The sequence below is a fragment of the Chlorocebus sabaeus genome, chromosome 22 (assembly GCF_047675955.1).
Source record: "Chlorocebus sabaeus isolate Y175 chromosome 22, mChlSab1.0.hap1, whole genome shotgun sequence".
NCBI lineage: Eukaryota > Metazoa > Chordata > Mammalia > Primates > Cercopithecidae > Chlorocebus > Chlorocebus sabaeus.
This window is the reverse complement of record NC_132925.1, coordinates 40653277-40672748: the sequence shown is the minus strand read 5'-3', so window position 1 is coordinate 40672748 and position 19472 is coordinate 40653277. Positions and strand designations below refer to the sequence as shown.

Below are 19472 nucleotides of genomic sequence, written 5' to 3'. Positions count from 1 at the left end.
TACAGATGAAACAAAGAGCCTGAGGACTTTATTCACACTGCTAGCATAACACAGTCACTATAAAGAGACAAGCTCAGTCTCCTCTTTGTGAACCTTCCAGCCCCTCCTCTTCACCAAGCAGGGCCCCCAGCTCAGGCCAGCAGTGCAGGCACCACCCCCTCGGGTGAACATTCTCAGTAGCAACGTTCTGTGTTCCCTCAGATAGAGCTCCCAGAGGCAACTGAAAGCCCCTCTACCACTGCCACTGCAGTGGTACTACCCTTTCTGCCCTTGAAACAAGAGGAATGTTCCTTTATCCCCATCACAGTACATGCGACAGCGGTGTGGCTCGCTTCTTCTGTGCCCTGCTGCTCAAACCCCTAGGGGGTAGTATGCAGATGGGCAGATCATGGGGAGTGTTTGGGGGCTTTGACCCCATGGCAGTGTCTAGGGTTGAGTGCTTACAGCTCCCAAAGCTCCAGTGGGTGTGTGTTACAGTGGGCTGTCACAGTGAGCTCTTCCAGTTTTGCTGTCTGCAGGTGGCTTATGTTAATCAGCTCAATTAGACCCTCTGCCTTATGGCAAGGACAGAGGGCTTTCTGTATCCCAGATTCTTGCCCTAGTATACCAGAAAAATCAGATGACAAGTGGGCTTGGAGGCTGGGTGCAAAGTTTTATTGAGTGGTGGAAGTAGCCCTCAGTGAGGTGGATGGGGAACAAAAGGTGAGATGGAGTGGGAAGGTGGCCTTTCCCTGGAGTCCAGCCCCAAATGAATTCTGCATCGTCCCACCTTGATGGCTGCCGGTGTCTGCTGGTGTCTGTCAGTGTGCTCTTCTGCTCCTTTTGATGTTCAGCCACTTCTGTGTGTCATGCCCGCTAAGGTCTCTCAGGTTTATATGGGCACAGGCCAGAGTGGTCTTGGAAAACACAACATTTGGGAGCAAAACAGTAGTGCCTGTTCTCACATAGGTTTACAGGCAAAGGCCTGAGGGTGAAGCCTTTGCCAGGGACACCAACCTTCTCTACCCAACATTTCTCTGTCCCCCACCGCCCACCATATCAACCTCAGACTGAGAAAGCAGCAAAGATCTGAATGCTTTAACTACACCTTGAACAAACTGCAGCTGCCCTAAGGAGAAGAGGCTAGTCTGTCTCCCCCATGAGCCCTCCATCCCCCCTGCTCATCACCAGGCAGTGCCCCCCCAAGCTTGGGCCCATAATACAGCCACCTCACACCAGGCTGACTGCACTGTCAGCAGCTCTGCATTTCTCTAGGGTAGAGCCCCAAGAGACAAGTGAAAGGTCCTCAGCCACAGTCACTGACCTTGGCAAGTTTCCTTCCCCTGTTGTCTCCAAGCAAGGTAAGGAACATAAAGCCTGAGCTTGCCCCAGGGCTGTGGTGTGCAGCCTGGGAGTACCAAGAAATGACATGTAGCCAGCACTCAAGTGGGAGAGGAGCCCACTTTCAGAACACTAAGAGACTACAGTTGAGAAGAAATAGAGGTGCCACATTGCTGAGCAAAGCCTGCCTACTGCTCATTATGCTTAAGTGGCATCTACTGGATCACAACCCAGAAATATTTTTCAACATCAAAATCATTTTGCTAATATATCTACCTCCCTGTGAAACCAAGGACAAGAACTCAGCTGCAAATAAAAGTCCTGCATAAAGTCTCAGTCCTCTGAAAACATGCAGAAAGGAAGTCAACTGACTATACTCAAATTACACCACAGTTGATGGAAAATCAGCCCACACAGACCCAGCACAACAACTCCGGCAACTCAAAAATCCAGAGTGTCTCCTTTCCCACAAAAAATCACACTAGTTCCCCAGCAAGAATTCTTAACCAGACTGAAATAGCAGAAATAGAATTCAGAATCTAGACAGAAATGAAGATCATGAAGATTCAGGAGAAAGTGGAAACCCAATACAAGGAATCTAAGGATTATAATAAAATGATATAAGAACTGATAGATGAAATGGCCATTATAAGAAATACTCAGCCGGGTGTGGTGGCTCATGCCTGTAATCCCAGCACTTTGGGAGGCCAAGGCAGATGGATCATGAGGTCATGAGATTGACCATCCTGGCCAAGATGGTGAAAGCCCATCTACTAAAAATACAAAAATTAGCCAGGCATGGTGCTGTGCACCTATAGTCCCAGCTACTCAGGAAGCTGAGGCAGGAGAATCGCTAGAACCGGAGAGGCGGAGGTTGCAGTGAACCAAGATTGTGCCACTGCACTTCAACCTGGGCAATAGAGAGAGACTCCGTCTCAAAAAAAAAAAAAAAAAAAAAAAAAAAGACTCAAACTGATCTGATAGAGTGGAAAACACACTACAAGAATTTCATAATGTAATTGTAAGTATTGACAAAATAATAGACCAAGTTCAGGAAAGAATCTGAGAGCTCAATGACTGGTTCTCTGAACTAACTTGGTCAGAGAAAAAAAATGAACAAAACACTAAAAAAATAAAGGATTATGTAAAGAGACAAAATCTACAATTCATTGGTGTCCCTGAAAGAGATAAGGAGAGAGCAAGCAACTTGGAAAATATATTTCAGAATATCATCCATGAAAATGTCCCCAGCCTCACTAGAGAGGCCAAAATACAAATTCAGTACCAATGTGAGGTACTACACAAAAGACCGTGGCCAAGACACATAATCTTCAGATTCTCCAAGGCTAAAATAAAAGGGAAAAAGTGAAAGGCAGCTGGAGAGAAGAAGCAAGTCACCTACAAAGGAAACCCCATTAGGCTAACAGAGGACCTTTCAATAGAAACCTTACAAGCCAGAAGAAATTAGGGGTCTATATTCAGCCTTTTTAAAGAAAACAACTTCCAAGCAAGAATTTCATATCCAGCCAAACTGAGCTTCATAAGCCTCATAGAAATTAGATCCTTTCCAGATAAGCAAATGCTAAGGGAATTCATGACCACCAGACCTGCCTTACAAGAAGTCCTGAAAGGAGTACTAAATATGAAAAGCGAAGACTGTTACAAGCTACTACAAAAACACACTTAGGTATAAAAACTATTGATCCTATAAAGCAACCACATGAACAAGTCTGCACAATAGCCAGCTAGAAACATGATGAAAGGATCAAATCCACACATACCAATATTAAACTTGAATGTAAATGGGCTAAATTCTCCAATTAAAAGTCATGGAGTGGCAAGCTGTATAAAGAAGCAGGACTGAATGGTATGCTGTCTTCAAGAGGCCCATCTCACATGTAATGACACCCATAGGCTCAATGTAAAGGGATAAAGGAAAATCTAACAAGCAAATGGAAAACAGAAAAAAGCAGGGTTGCTATTCTAATTTCAGACAAAGCATACTTTAAACCAACAAAGATCAAGAAAGACATGGAAGGACATTACATAATGGTAAAGGGTTCAATTCAACAAGAATACCTAACTTTCCTAAATATATATGCACCCAACACAGGAGCACTCAGATTCATAAAGCAAGTTCTTAGAGACCTACGAAGAGACTTAGATTCCCAACAATAATAGTGGGAGACTTCAACACCCTACTGACGGTTTTTAGATAGACCATCCAGTTAGAAAATTAACAAAGATTTCCAGGATCTAAACTTAACACTTGACCAAATGGAACTATTAGACGTCTACAAAATGCTCTACCCAAAAGGAACAGAATATACTGTCTTCTCATCTGCACATAGCACATGCTCTAAAATCAACCACACAATTGGACATAAAACAATCCTCAGAAAATCTAAAAAAAATGAAACCAGACCAACCACACTCTCAGGCCATAATACAATAAAAATAAAAATAAAAACTAAGAAAATCACTCAAAACCATACAATTGGATGGAAATTAAACAACCTGGTCCTAACCTTTGGGTAAATAATGAAATTATGGCAGACATCAGGAAATTCTCTGAAACTACTGAGAACAAAGAAAACATACCAGAATCTCTAGGACACAGCTAAAGTAGTGCTAAGAGGAAAGTTTATAGTGCTAAAGGTCCACATCAAAAATTCATAAAATCTCAAATTAGCAACCAAACATTACACCTAGAGAAACTAGAGAAACAATATAAAACAAACCCAAAGCTAGCAAAAGACAAGAAATAACTAAAATCAGAGCTGAAATGAAGGAAACTAAGATGCAAAAAAACATACAAAAGATCAATGAGTACAAGAGTTGATTTTTTGACATAAGAAATATGATAGACCACTAGCTAAGCTAATAAAGAGAAGAAGAGAGAAGATCCAAATAAACAATCATAAGTGCCAAAAAAGACATTACCACCAGCCCCACAGAAATATAAAAAGCCCTCAGAGACTACTATAGACACCTCTATGCACACAGACTAGAAAACCTAAAAGAAATGAATATATTCCTGGAAACATGCAAACTCCCAAAATTGAGCTAGGGAGAAATTGAATCCCTAGACAGATCAATAAAGAGTTCCAAAATTAAATCAGTAATAAAAAGCCTACCAACCATAAAGGACCCAGGACAAGAATGATTGACAGCCAAATTCCACCAGATGCATAAAGAATAGCTTGTACCATTCTAACTGAAACTACTCTAAAAAATTGAGGAGGAGGAACTCCTCTCTGACTCATCCTATGAGGCCAGCTTCATCCTGATACCAAAACCTGCAGAAATACAACAAAAAAATCTTCAGGCCAATATCCTTGATGAACACAGATGTAAAAATTCTCAACAAAATACTAGCAAACTGAATCCTGCAGCACATGAAAAAGCTAATCAATCACACTCAAGCAGACTTTATCCTGGGATGCAAGGTTGGTTTAATAATCACAAATAAATAAATGTTATTTACTATATAAACAGAATTGAAAACAAAAACCACATGACTATCTCAATAGATGCAGAAAAGGCTTCTGGTACAATTCGATGTCCTTCATGTTAAAAACCCTCAACGAACTAGACATTGAAGGAACATATTTCAAAATAACAAGAGCCATCTATGACAAACCCATAGCCAACATCATACTGAATGGGCAAAAGCTGGAAGCATTCCCCTTGAAAACCAAAACAAGACAAGGATACCATCTCTCACCATTCCTAGTTAACATAGTACTGGAAGTCCTAGGCAGAGCAATCATGCAAGAGAAAGAAATAAAAAGCTTGTAAATATTAATAGGAAGAAAGGAAGTCAAACTATCTCTCTTTGAAGATAATATGATTCTATACATAGAAAATCCCATAATTTCAGCCCAAAAGTTCCTTAAGCTAATAAACATTGCATTAGTAGGTGACTGGATCTATATCAATTGTGCATTTTCTACAAAAAAGAAACCACTATGAAAGTAAGCATAAACATTAAATTATTTCTAGCTGTTGAGATTATGAGGGAAAAAGCCTGTCAAGTTAACAAAAACTTCCTCAGGAAATAATTTTGTTGTACATTAAGAAATTGTTTAATCCATAGGTTCTTACCGTTCTCGGTTAAATTTAAGAGAATGGAGAATGGCTGGCCTTTTTTGTCTAAGGTTCCACAAATGAAGTGTATCATCTGAACTTGCACTGACCAAGGCACCCTAGAACAAAAAAAAGATAAAGTGAGTGTGTGATTTACTTAATTAAGGGTTTTTGTGAAGCACAAACAAGCTAATTTACTCAATTTTTTTACTACCTGAAGAGTTACTTGCGTCTATATAACCCAGAAATATCAGGAAGGATAGGTGCATAAACTTCAATCAGGAAGGGTAAGAATGCTGAAAGTAGAAGAGGCAACTGACGCACTGCATTTCGATGGTCAGAAAGACTAGCTTAAGGAATATTTATTTACCAATAGAGAGGATTAATTATTATAGCATCATTATGATCATTAAAGGTTTTTCTTTGGGAAAAAATAGTTTAGGGATGTTTTTGTTTCTACTATTTACACATATACTATATAGCCTTACAGAGAAGCAAATATTCAATGCAGTCTTACAAAATTGAATACAGGTCATATAAAAATTCTCCTGTGCAAGAATTTTCTGTATATTTGGAAAGTGTATATTCTTCCTAAAAAGTATATTTGGTATAATTTAATTTGCTTCTTATAGTCTAAGAAGCTTCATCAACAGTAAAGGAAAATATCCATAATAAAAGAAAACATTTCTCCAACTAGAATTTAGTATAACTATAAAATTATACTAAGATTCTTTTTATACAGCACTGCCAAATACAAATGAATCCTATTTCACATACAATAGGATATTTTCTACCTCTTAATGTGGCAGAAAGCATATGGACAAATGATAACTGTTTGTATGACTCTGCTTATATGCTTAAACTACTTATTTACTGGGTTAAATCAGATCATTTAAAAATGTTAGAACTTTTACCATAATGACAGTTGACCAGCTGAAAATGTCGATGCTTATCCATTAACGGATCCTAAATCCAGAGCATTAAATGTGTTCTCTAAGAGTGATCTTTCAGAACCTTGGTTGTCCTGAGATACCTGAAAGGCTTTTTATATTTTCCAAAGTACTTTGTTAGAAGTAATCTCTCATAGTTTACAGTATCAATCACAGATATCCCAATTAGATGCTAGGAAGAACTATATTGAAATTGCTAGCATTTATTTCTTCTTTCTGAATTAGAAGAGAGAAGATAGGAATCTAAATGCCCTTCTGTAACAATTTCTAAGCCAAAAAAATGCTCATGTATCCTATGATGGATCTCTTCATATTGGGTATGAGTGATTTTAGTCTCAGAGAGGAATGGCTTTATAAAAATAGAAACATAATCAAAGATCATATTCATGAAAATATTGAGAAATTTATATGATTTGCATATTTGTATCTAATTACCTATATACATGTTCAAAGATGTATATATTGATATATATATCTTAACATGAACTCAGATAATTTCCTGCCATGAAATAGGAGGTATTCTATATATGCTTTGAGAATTTTTGTGTTTGTTTGCCTGTTTTATTTGTATACTGTACATACGCTTCCTATAAACCAACTAGAAATCTATTAGGATTCCTTGAAAGCATTTGATGAGCTACAATTGATTTTTTTGAGATACAGTATGCTGGTCTCATTTCCCAGAGAGGTGGAAGTTCACCTGAGATAGGGTGAGGATAGAACATGATATGTAACAACAATAAAACATGCTCTACAAGAGATAGTTACATGCTATACAGAAGATATGCCAAAGGCAAAATGGAATTAAAGTAGCACATATTAATAATATCTTAGTGTAATACCTAAATAATTCTAGTGAGGAACGCAGTAATTTTTTTTTTTTTTTTTTTTTGAGATGGAGTCTTGCTCTGTCGCCAGGCTGGAGTGCAGTGGTGCAATCTTAGCTCACTGCAACCTCTGCCTCCCAGGTTCAAGCAATTCTCCTGCCTCAGCATCCCGAGTACCTGGGACGACAGGCATGTGCCACCATGCCCAGCTAATTTTTGTATTTTTAGTAGAGACAGGGTTTCACCATTTTGGCCCAGATGGTCTTGATCTCTTAACCTCGTAATCCACCTGCCTCAGTTTCCCAAAGTTCTAGGATTACAAGCGTCAGCCAGTGCGCCCAGCCAGCATTCTTAATTCTGTGATAAAACTGAGATGTGACTTATCATTGGAGGGAAGTGAACGATACCACTAAGCCTAACAGCACCAACAGAGACAGATACGTGAAAGTAAGCACATCAGCAGAGTGTCCAGGTTCATTTATAAAAACAAAGTGAACCTACCAAAAGCACTATAAAGATCTGTGAAAATATTTAAAACTAAGAATAGAAAAACCAGTCAGGTCAGAAACTGGGAAGTTGGGAAAAGATACAGAAACTTTGTGTGAGGTACATAGGGCGAGTAGTTCAGGATAAATGATGTGAACAAGGCAAGGAGGTTGAAGGCTTGTTTTTATTTATTCTTAGTTATGTACCACAGGGGCAAACTTAGGACCTGGAAGACAAATCTCAAAGGATCAGATCCAATACAAATCAAATGGAAACAAATTATGCCTGTAAGTGTATATCCATGCAGAAGGCAAACAGCTGAGATCCCTCAACAAGGAACTACAGAGTAGCACTGAGACCTCAAGAAGCCTGACATTCTAGATAATAATGAGCAGTTATTACAATGAAATATTTTTCAAATGTTTTCTTTACCTTCCTTTCTCATTTCAGTACCCCACAGCAAGTGTGCCTACATTTGAAATATGCTAGGTTTGTCAATAAAGAGGATCTCACAGTCTTCTGAGAAAGATTTTGAGCCAAGAGAAGTGAAAAGTGAACATTTGCCAATATCTTTCTTGCCTCGGGTTATCTCTGATATGAAGTTCTATGAGACATTTTACCCACATTTACAATGTAAGTTCTTAGGAAGATATACAGATATAGATATATGCAAATATATGCAGACACTGAATGAAAGATCATTGTCATGCCGTGAAAAAATAACCAAACTTTTTTTTCCGAGGCACTGAGTTCAATTTTCTAAGTGCCTGCATTTGGCATGGCACAAACTTTTAAAGCATTTTTGCATTGACTGGCTCACTTAATATAAAATAAGCTCTAGAAGACTCTAATTTCCACTATAAAAATCTGATTCAAGAAAACCTCAAGTAACCTTCTACTAATGTAATATCTGCAACCTCTCTGAGCTTCATAAATACATATTTTGTTTTCAGAGAGTTCCTTATCACCATAATTTTATAAAAATGTAGATAAAGTAGAGAGCTAATTCCCATAATAGCTATGGACACAAAATAAATACAAATGCATATCTATTCCAACAGATGCATTTGGAGATATATACAGATAAAAGGGCCAATATGTATATAAGCAAAAAGATCATTTCAGGGAAGATAAAGATAAAACATGAAGTTAGGCCTTGGTTAAAAAATTTAAGTTGGTGGGAAGTGAGTGGATAGAAAAAAAAATTAGTGGCCAGTGAAGCAATCAAAGGACATTAGGATTTTCTTTTAAATTTAAATAATTAAACTAAATTATGCTATATAGTAACAATAACAGAATATGATATATACAATCTTTTTTCTTTAGAATTTAATAAACCAATACAGGAGTACAGTCTTTTGTGAAAAATGTAATCAGAAGTAATATTGAGTGCATATATATTTAAGCATTTAGAATCACAGTATTTAAAAATTACATTAACTAATTCACTGTGTAGTGGGGGAGTGTGGATTTAAGTAGTCAAAAAATAATCCTTACCTCATTGATCAAAAATTGGAGCTGTAGGACAGCTGCGCCACTTTCATGTTGGCAATAGCAATCAACACCAGGTCTCCCGAGTCTAATATAATAAAAGTCAAGGATTCTAACATTTAATTAGCACCAATATTAATGAGTAAAGAAACTAACTTATTTAGCATCAGATGTTTTGCTTTTTAGTTTCCCTTATTTTTATAAATAGTTGAAAAATCTTACTCTTAGTAGATGTAAGTTAAATTGTATAGCTCAGATGTTTAATACTCCAACAATTTGAAAAATAGAATGACAGTAAGGAATTTGAAAGACAGCAGCTTTTTCCATGAAGTTAAAAAAGAATTGGGAATCCAGATACACTTCATTTCATTTAAGATATTTTAATTGATTAAACACTTTTTTCACTAAAATAAATTCAAAATGAGTCAATAATTTGACATAATTAAATCATAAGATGAGTTAAAAAAGACACAGGTAAATATGTTGATAATCTTGACATATAAAAAATCTTCTAAGCATAATTTAAAACCCAGAGATCATAAAGAAATTGATTGACATAGTTGACTAAATAAAAGTATAAAATATCTACATAGAAAAACATGACAAATAAGGTAAAAAAATAAGAAAACTAGAAAATAAATAGTAACAAGTCATCTACACTATACTACATAACATATAGGGAAGAGATAGAGAGAAAAAAAGGAAGGAGGAGGAATGGAGGTTAAAAAAAGGAATGAGAAAATACCATATAACAAAATTTACTTACATATTCTATACCAAATGATCTGATACATATGTATATTTACTTATCATTTGTTTGCTTGCATAAAGATATAAATTAGATGAGAGTCTCCACTTATGGTCATAATGAGGAATGTGGGCCAGATCTACTCACTACCTAAAACAATTAAAAATCTTACCAAATTTATGTAACAAATTTTAAGACACTACACATCAGGTAGGAAATGACAATGATCCCAGAAAGAAAGAAAATATATAAGGCGAGGCTTATGATAGCCCCAGTTTACTGCCTAGAGAGAATTTCAAGACTCCAGCACAAGGAGGGGGAACCCAGATAAAATCTAGCAGGCCTACTGAGTAAGGAGACAGAACTAACAGTCTAGGGAGGCCAGGGACAACTAGAGTTCATAGGGTTGAGTAGCAAAGAAGAAAATGTGACACAAAAAGAGCTCTAGAGATTTGCAGAAGGGTCCTCCTCAAATCTTTAGCTAAGTACTAATGAAGGAATAAGTTTGAGGAAACTACCTGAGACTGAGGAAAGAACAAACAAAGAAGAAAAAGCATACTTCTTGAAAAATAAACCAAGAAAACAAACCGAAAACAAAGTTTATATTGAGGCAAGAATTTTTCATGTTCCTACCAGCAAAAGTGCAAGCCCTCAGAATTCACATGCAAAGTACTCAGAGAATATTACCTCAGTATGAGGAAAAATTCCTCCCTAAGATAAAGACTGCTCTGGTTCTGCTTACCAATACTTAAAACCAGGTTACAAAAGGATCAAACTATTCCACATAACTTAACTGCATACTAAACAAAGATCAAGGATAATTATACAAATACAAAAACCTTTCGCACTCAAAAAGGTAAAATTCAAGAGGTATGCCATTCAATGCAGAGAACTAAAAAATATAACTTGTAACAAGGAGAAATATCAATAGAAATAGACCCAGAAATAAAACAGGATAGAAATAATAGACAGAGATAGTAAAACATTTATTATACTACACTGCATATGTTGAAGAAGGTAGAGAGGAGATTGAGCATGTTAAGTAGATACACAGAAGATAGATCTATCTATCCATCCATCTACCTAACTAACTATCTCAAATAGAATATCTAGAGATTAAAAAAAAAATTGAAGATTAGTGAACTTGAAAATAAGTCAAGAAAAACTATCCAAAATATAACACAGAGAAAAAAATAACTGAGGCATAGAGAAAGAACAGCACACCAATGAACTGTGGATCACTGTCAAATGGCCTAATAAGTTGTAATATGAGTAATAAAAAAGAGAAAGAGGAGGGAGAGAAGAGATAAAATATTTTTTAAAATAATGACCAAAAGTAAATTGTGTTCAAAAATGAAACGAAATAAAGACATTTTCAGACACACAAACCTGAAATAACTCTTCCTGAAAAGACCTGCACTAAAAGGAATGTTAAAGAGGGTCTTCAGGCAAAAGGGAAATGATATCAAATAGTATCTGGATATACAAAAAGGAATAAAGAACATTTCAAATGATAAATATATGGGTAAATATAAAATATAAGTTATCTTTAAAAGATAATTTACTGTTTAAAGCAAAAATAATAATAATACATTTGTGGTTTATAGCATATGTAGAAGTAAAATGATGTTAACAATATCACAAAAGTCAATAGTAGGAGAAATAGAAACTTCACTATTGTACCATTCATAAAGTAGTATAACATTAATTGAAGGTAAACTTTGATAAGGTACAGTTTATTAATATAAATCATAAGGCAATCACCAAGATTATTACAGCTAAATTAGCCAACAAAGGAGACAAAATGAAATCATTAAAAAGTTTAACAAAAAATCAGGCAGAATATTGTTGGGGGGAACTAAGAACTAGCAAGATAAATAGAAAACAAAGAACAAGATGGTAGGTTTATACCCAACCATACCAATACCACACTAAACGCAAACAGGGTAAACACCCCATTTAAAACGCAGTGATTGTCAGAGAAGACAAAAATGCAAGACCTAAGTATGTGCTTTGAACACAAACCTCCTTTAAATATATACAAATAGGTTAAAAGTTAAAACATGGAAAATTATACACCATGCTAACATTAATCAAGATACAGGTGGAAAGATACATTAATATACAGTAAAGTTGATTTCAGAACACAGAACATTACCAGGGTTAAAGGTGGTCACTTCATAATAATAAGTGGGTCAAATTATTTTTAAAAAACATAAAAATCCTAAATTATACACCTAATTACAGAGCTTAAAATACATGATACAAAAATGATAGAACCACAAAGAGAAACAGATGAATTCACAATTATAGTTGGAGTTTTTAACACCTCTTTCTCGATAACTAACATAAGACAAAATCAGCAAAAATGAAGAAGACATAAATAAAAGACTATCAACCAACTTGACCCAATTGGCATTTATAAAACACACAACCCGAAAAGAGCAGAATACGTATATTTTTGAAGTATAAAAGAAACAATTACTAAGAGATAAAATATTTCGAACTATAAAACAAGCATAAAAACATTTGAAAGTATTGAAATCATAAAGAGTATAGTTTCTGACCATAATTGAATTAGAAATTAATAACATCCAGAAAACTCTCCAAATGTTTGAAAATTAAATTACAAACTACTAAATAAACATTGATTAAAAAAACATAAGAGTAATTAGATAATAATTTAACACACTAATAAAAATATAACATACCAAAGGTGTGAGATGCAGCTAAAGCGGCACTTTGAGAAAAATTTACAGCCTTTGCTACCTATATTAGCAAAGAAAAATATCTTGAATTATGTAAGCTTTCATCTTAAGAAGCTAGAAAAAGAAGAGCAAATTAATATCAAAATCAGAAAAAAAGGAGAACAATAATAAAGATGATCAGATGAATCAGTAAAATAGAAACAGATTAACAATTAAAAAAAGAGTGAAGCCAAAAGCTGGTTTGAAAAATTCAATGAAATTAATAAACCTTCAGTCAGAGTGATCAAGGTAAAAAGAAATAACACACATTTCCTTTATAAGGAAAGGAATATTACCAAAAAAACTTTAGAAATTAAAAAGACAACAAACAAATATTATTTACAAAATTATGCCAATAAATTTGACAATCTAAATGAAATGGACAAATTTCCAGAAAGACACAAATTACCCAAGGAGAAGCAGGAAATTTAACAGCACTATACAAATTAATGAAACTAAACTAATTAATTCTAATTAAAATTATTTCCTCAAAGAAAACTCCAGGTCAAGATACCATTACTTATAAAATAAAATCTATGATACATTTAGAGGAAAAAATAATGCCAATTCTATAAAATTCCTGCAGAAAAATTGAGAGGAAGAAAGATTTTTCTGACTCATTCTATAAAAATACTTTTACCCTAATACCACATCATGACAAACGATATCATAAAACAAGAAAACTTCAGACTAATATCTCTCATGAATATAGATTCAAAAAATACCATCAAAAAAGTTGTCAAATTGAATACAACAACACATAAAAAGCCTATAGTGCTTCATAAGGCCAAGGCAGGAGGATCACTTGAGGCCAGGATTTCAAGACCAGCCTGGGCAACATAGCAAGACCCCATCTCTACAAAACTTTAAAAAATAATAAAATTAGCTGGGTTCAATGGCACATACCTGTGGTCCCAGATAATAAGGACGGTGAGGCAAGAAGATTAAGTCCAGGAGTTTAAGGTTATAGTGAGCTCTGATCACACCTCTGCACTCCCATCTGGATGACAGAGTAGAGCCTTTCAAAAAAAAGAAAAAAAGAAAGAAAGAAAAAGCCACCAGGTGTGGTGGCTCACTCCTGGAATCCCAATACTTTGGGAAGCCAAAGCAGAATGATTGCTTGAAGCCAGGAGTTCAAGACCAGCCTGGCCAACATAGTGAGACCCCATCTCTACAAATAAGATTTTTGAAAAATTAGCTGTGCATGATGATGTATGCCTGTAGTCCCAGCTACTCAGCAGGCTTAGATGGGAGAATTGCTTGAACCCAGGAATTTGAGGCTTCAGTGAGCTATAACCATGCCACTGAACTTGAGTCTGGATGACAGAGAAAGACCTCATCTCTAGAAAATATATATATATTTTAAATGTTTAAAGAATTACATAATATAACCAGTGGGATTTACGCCAGGAATGCAATGTTGGTTGAACATTTTAAAAATCGATCAATGTAAGTCATCCTATCAACTGAAAACAAAACCAATCATTTTGATAGATACAGAAAAAGCATTTGACAAAATTTAAGATGTTTTCATAATAAAATCTCCCAGCAAACTAGGAAAAGTGAACTTCCTCAATCTGATTAAGTACATTTAAGGAAAATTTGTACATTATTCTTAACAGCAAGAGGAATGATACTTTCTACCTAGGATATGAATAAAGCAAGAATCATCTATCATTATTTCTATTTACTATCATGCTAGATACTAGAAGTACTATCAAGTACATTAAGGTGAGAAAAATAAATAAAAAGCATGCCGGCTGGAAAGGAAGACAACTCTATTTGTAGAAAACATAAAATTTATATGGGAAAACAACAAGAAACCCATAAAATATTACTGAAACAAATAAATGACAAGGTTGTAGAATGCAAAATCAATTTTTTTTTTTTTTAAGATGGAGTCTCACTCACGTTGCCCAGGCTGGAGTATAGTAACACAATATCAGCTTACTGCAACCTCTGCCTCCTGAGTTCAAGCGATTCTCCTGCCTCAGCCTCCCAAGTAAGTGGGATTACAGGAGCCCACCACTATGCCCAGCTAATCTTTATAGTTTTAGTAGAGATGGGATTTCACCATGTTGGCTAGGCTGGTCTCAAACTCCTAACCTCAAGTGATCTGCCCATATCAGCCTCCCAAAGTGCTGGGATTACAGTTGTGAGCCACCATGTCCAGCTCCCAAATTTTTAAATCAATTGTAATTCTATCTACTAGCAAAGACCAATTATATATTAAGAAAAATTCATTTAAAATAGCATCAAGAAATACTTTGGAATAAGTTTAACAAAAGATGTTTTAAGACCTGTTCACTGAAAGCTATAAAATATTACAAAGAGAAATTAAAGACCAAAACAAATGAAGATGTTCAAGATTCAATATTGTTAAAATGGCAACTTTCCTTAAATTCATCTAGATTCATTAAAATGACCATACATTCCAAAGCAATCTACAGATTCAATGCAATTTCTATCAAAATACTAATGTCATTTTTCACAGAATTAGAAAAAAACTCTTAAAATTCATATGGAACAAACAAAAGTGCCAGAATAGCCAAAGCAATCTTAAGCAGAAAGAACAAAGCTGAAGACATAACATTGCCTGACCTCACATTATACTACAAAGCTACAGTAACCCAAACAGCATGATATTGATATAAAAATAGACACATATATCAATAGAACAGAATCGAGAACGCAGAAATAAAGCCACATGTCTACATCCAACTGATACTTGATAAAGTAATGAAAACATACGCTGGGAAAAGGACATTCTTTTCAATAAACGGTGCTGGGAAAATTGGATTGCCATATGCAGAAACATGAAACTGGACCCCTATCTCTCACTATATACAAAAACCAACTCAAGATGGAGTAAAGACTTAAATGTATGACCTCAAACTATAGAACTACTAGAAGAAAACTTGGGAAAACTCTTCTGGACATTGGCCTAGGCAAAGGATTCATTATTAAGACCTCAAAAGCAAAAGCAACAAAAACAAAAATAGACAAGTGGGGTTGAATTAAAATAAAACCTTCGGACAGCAAAGGACACAATGAACAGAGTGAACAGCCAACCTGCAGAATGGGAGAAAATATGCACAAACTATACTGCGGACTGATATCCAAAACCTACAAGGAACTCAAACAACTCAACAACAGTAAAACAAATAACCCCATTAAAAAACAAGCAAAGGACATGAACAGGCATTTTTTCCAAAAAAGAAGACCTACAAATTGCCAGCAAGTATATAAAAAATGCTCTACAACACTATTCATTAGAGAAATACAAATTAAAACCACAATGAGATATCTTCTTATGTCAGAATGACTATTATTTAAAAGCCAAAAAATAACAGAAGTTGGCAAGGATGTGGAGAAAAGGCAACACTTATACATTGTTGGTGGGAATATAAACTAGTACAAACTCTATGGAAAATAGTACGGATATTTTTCAAAGAAGTAAAAATATAACTACGATTCAATCCAGCAATCCCACTATTAGGTATCTACCCAAAGGAGAAGAAATCATTATACCAAAAAGATAACTGCACTTATAAGTTTATTGCAGCACTATTCACAATAGCAGATATGTGGAATCAATCTAAGTGTCCATTAATGGATCATTCAATAAAGAAAATGTGAGCTAGATAGGTACATAGACGGATGGATAGATAGATGATATAGGTACAGCTATATAGAGAGATATATAGTGGAATACTATTCAGCCATGAAAAATGAAATCATATCTTTCGCAGCAACATGAACCAAATTAGAGGCTGTTATCTTAAGTTAGGTCAACTCAGAAACTGTCAAATATTACAGTCTCACTTACAGATGGGAGTTAAATAACGTGTGCACATGAACATAGAGTTTGAAATAATAGACATCGGACACTCAGAAGGGTGAGAGGGAGGAGGATGAGGGATGAGAAATTACTTGATGGGTATAATGTATATTATTTGGGTAATGGTTACACTAAGAACTCAGAATTCACCACTATGTAGTATATTCACGCAACAAAACTGCACTTGTACCCCTTAAATGTATATAAATTTAAGAAAAAAAAACAAAGAAACCAATGGTTTCTGTCTTGTTTATATTACTAACCTCCATTTGCTACCTAGAGAGTGGTATTTTATAGACACTCATTTTAAAATAATATCCAAAGCCTAGTTTCCTAGTGCTATTTTAGTAGTTACTATCCAAAAGACTTGCATAGAATCAATTTTTTAAAACATAGAAATGGCATGAGAAAATACTATTTTTAATAAGAGTTAAAGTATTTCAAGATCTTTTAAGTATTTCTTAAAGCAGTAATTTATTAATCAGTATAATTCATGTTTTCACAGTCTGATACTTTTCAGTGGTGACATTTAGTTTATATAATTATAACAAATGTTCATAAAACTCAAAGTGTATAATTTTATATAAAACACTATAATTTATCTTTCAATTATTAAACAAGGTTCTTAGTTACAAGAATATATAACAGTTAATGCTAAAATTACAAATACACTTACAGATTACTTGGTAATATACTGGTTTAACACCAAGTGGGTAAACATACCATAAAAATCACATGAATTTATTACCTAGTGGCTAATAAAGTCACAAATAACAACTTTCTAGTAGCTAAATTCAATTATCACTTTTCAATCTTTATCTAATTTGATCCCTACTGGAATATTTGACTTTATAATCCAACCTTTCTACATGATACATTCTTCTTCCTTTGGCTTTTTATAATAACAAGACTCTCCAATTTCTTTCTTTCTGGCCATCACTTCTCAAGTTCCCTTGGGAAATTATTTTTCTCTACTTCTTATATATTTTCCTACATTCTTTTCTAGACCTACTTCTTTTCATACCTTACTCACTCCTCCTGGGACATCTCAGCCTTCAATTACCATTATATGTTTATGATTCCCAAATCTTTATCTGCAGCTCAGAATTCTTCCCCAAATTTCAGAAAATGTATCTAAGTACCTAGTAGATTACTCTACTTGCATGTACCACAAAAATCTTATATTTAGCATATAACAAACTGGTTATATTCCCTACCAAAGCCTGCTTTGCTTTTTCTGTATCCTATCTCAGTGAGTGGCAAAACCATCCACTAAGATGGTCAGGCCTATAATCCATTATTCTATTCCAAATTCAACATATTATGTTAGTCAGTTCTACTTTTAAGTATCTCTTGAGTACATCTATTTTTGCCCATTCTTAATGCTACTATCAAATCTTGCACATTGCAACTCCTTAACTGGTCTCCTTGTGTAGTGGTTAATTTTATGTCCATTTAGGTACCCAGTTTTTGACCAAACACCAGTCTAAATCTTGCTATTAAGATACTTTTTATGTGATTAATATTTAAATCAGCAAACACTGAGTACAGAAGGTTTCCCTTCATAATATGGATGGGCCTTCTGTTGAAGGAATGGCATTTCCACAATGAAAATCTCCTGCCATGAAAATAATATCCAAATTCTTTATGGGGTTTTAATCATGTGGTTTATGGGGTGTTTCATGAACTGGTTGCTGCTTATCTTTCAGCCTTTTCCTTCTCTGAGTAATTCTTACATGCAATAAAGATACAGTGGGAGAAGAGATCATAATTTGTTTAAAGAGTGTCAATACAATCTACATTAGGTCAATTCTATAGCATGGTTAGCGATGTTGTTCTTGGAAGCCTGTTTGAACTCATTTTTCCAACTCTCCCAGTTAGTTACCCAATATCCTTTTAATAAACTCCCTAGGACTTAAAGTATAATAAAAATAAATAAAAATAAATAAATAAATAAATAAAATAAAAAATAAATAAATAAAAATAAAAAAAATAAACTCCCTTTCTTTCTCGGGGAAAGGGGAGCTATTGCTTTATTTGATCAAGTTTTAAAAGCCACTGAGTTTTCCTAAAATATCCATTCTCAAGCTTTATCATGCATCAAAATAATCTAGAGCACATGTTAATACACAGATGGCTGAGCCCTACCCTGAGAATTTCTGATACAGTAGTTCTAAGGTGGGGCCTGGGAATTCTGGAAATTTATATATTTTTTATACTTCGAGTACTGGGATACAGGTGCAGAATGTGCAGGTTTGTTATACAGGTATGCATGTGCCATGGTGGTTTGCCGCACCCATCAACCCGTCATCTACATTAGGTATTTCTCCTAATGCTATCCCTCCCCTAGTCCCACACCCCACAACAGGCTCTGGTGTGTGATGTTCCCCACCCCGTGTCCATGTGTTCTCACTGTTCAACTCCCACTTATGAGTGAGAACATGCAGTGTTTGGTTTCTGTTCCTGTGTTAGTTTGCTGAGAATCATAATTTCCAGCTTCATCCATGTCCCTGAAAAGGACATGAACTAATCCTTTTCTATGGCTTCATAGTATTCCATGGTGTCTATGTGCCACATTTTCTTTTTTTTTTTTCAAATTTTAAAAGAAGCTTTATTGTGAGTAAAACACTATCAACCAACACTGCATACTACAGAGAAATCCTTTGTGAAAAAGACAAGACCATTGATATGGCAAACTCCACTGTTGTCTTATTTTTTTTAATTGCCAGAGCCATGCCAATCTTCAGCAACCACCACTCTGATTAGTTGGCAGGTATCCTCAGCATCAAGGCAAGACCCTCCACAACAAAAAGATTATAGTTCACTGGAGCATCAAATGATTGTTAGCAGGCTTTTTTTTGTTTGTTTGTTTGTTTGTTTGTTTTTTAGCAATAATGTATTTTTAATTAAGGTGTGTACTTTTTTAAACACAATGGTACCACACACTTAATAGACTATAGTATAGTGTAAATA

At 34.9% G+C, this 19472-nt stretch overlaps 1 protein-coding gene across 5 annotated transcripts in view; it reads right to left on the bottom strand.

Moving 5' to 3' along the window:
* STXBP5L (syntaxin binding protein 5L) overlaps nucleotides 1–19472 on the bottom strand; it is a 494315-nt gene that overhangs the window by 371612 nt on the left and 103231 nt on the right. For all 5 annotated transcript variants that reach the window (XM_038003392.2, XM_007985660.3, XM_007985662.3 and 2 more), the window contains 2 exons: nucleotides 9170–9251; nucleotides 5428–5528 (listed from right to left, as the gene is read on the bottom strand). In XM_038003392.2, coding sequence (XP_037859320.1) covers nucleotides 5428–5528; nucleotides 9170–9251 — 183 coding nt within the window. The remainder of the gene's footprint in view (nucleotides 1–5427; nucleotides 5529–9169; nucleotides 9252–19472) is intronic.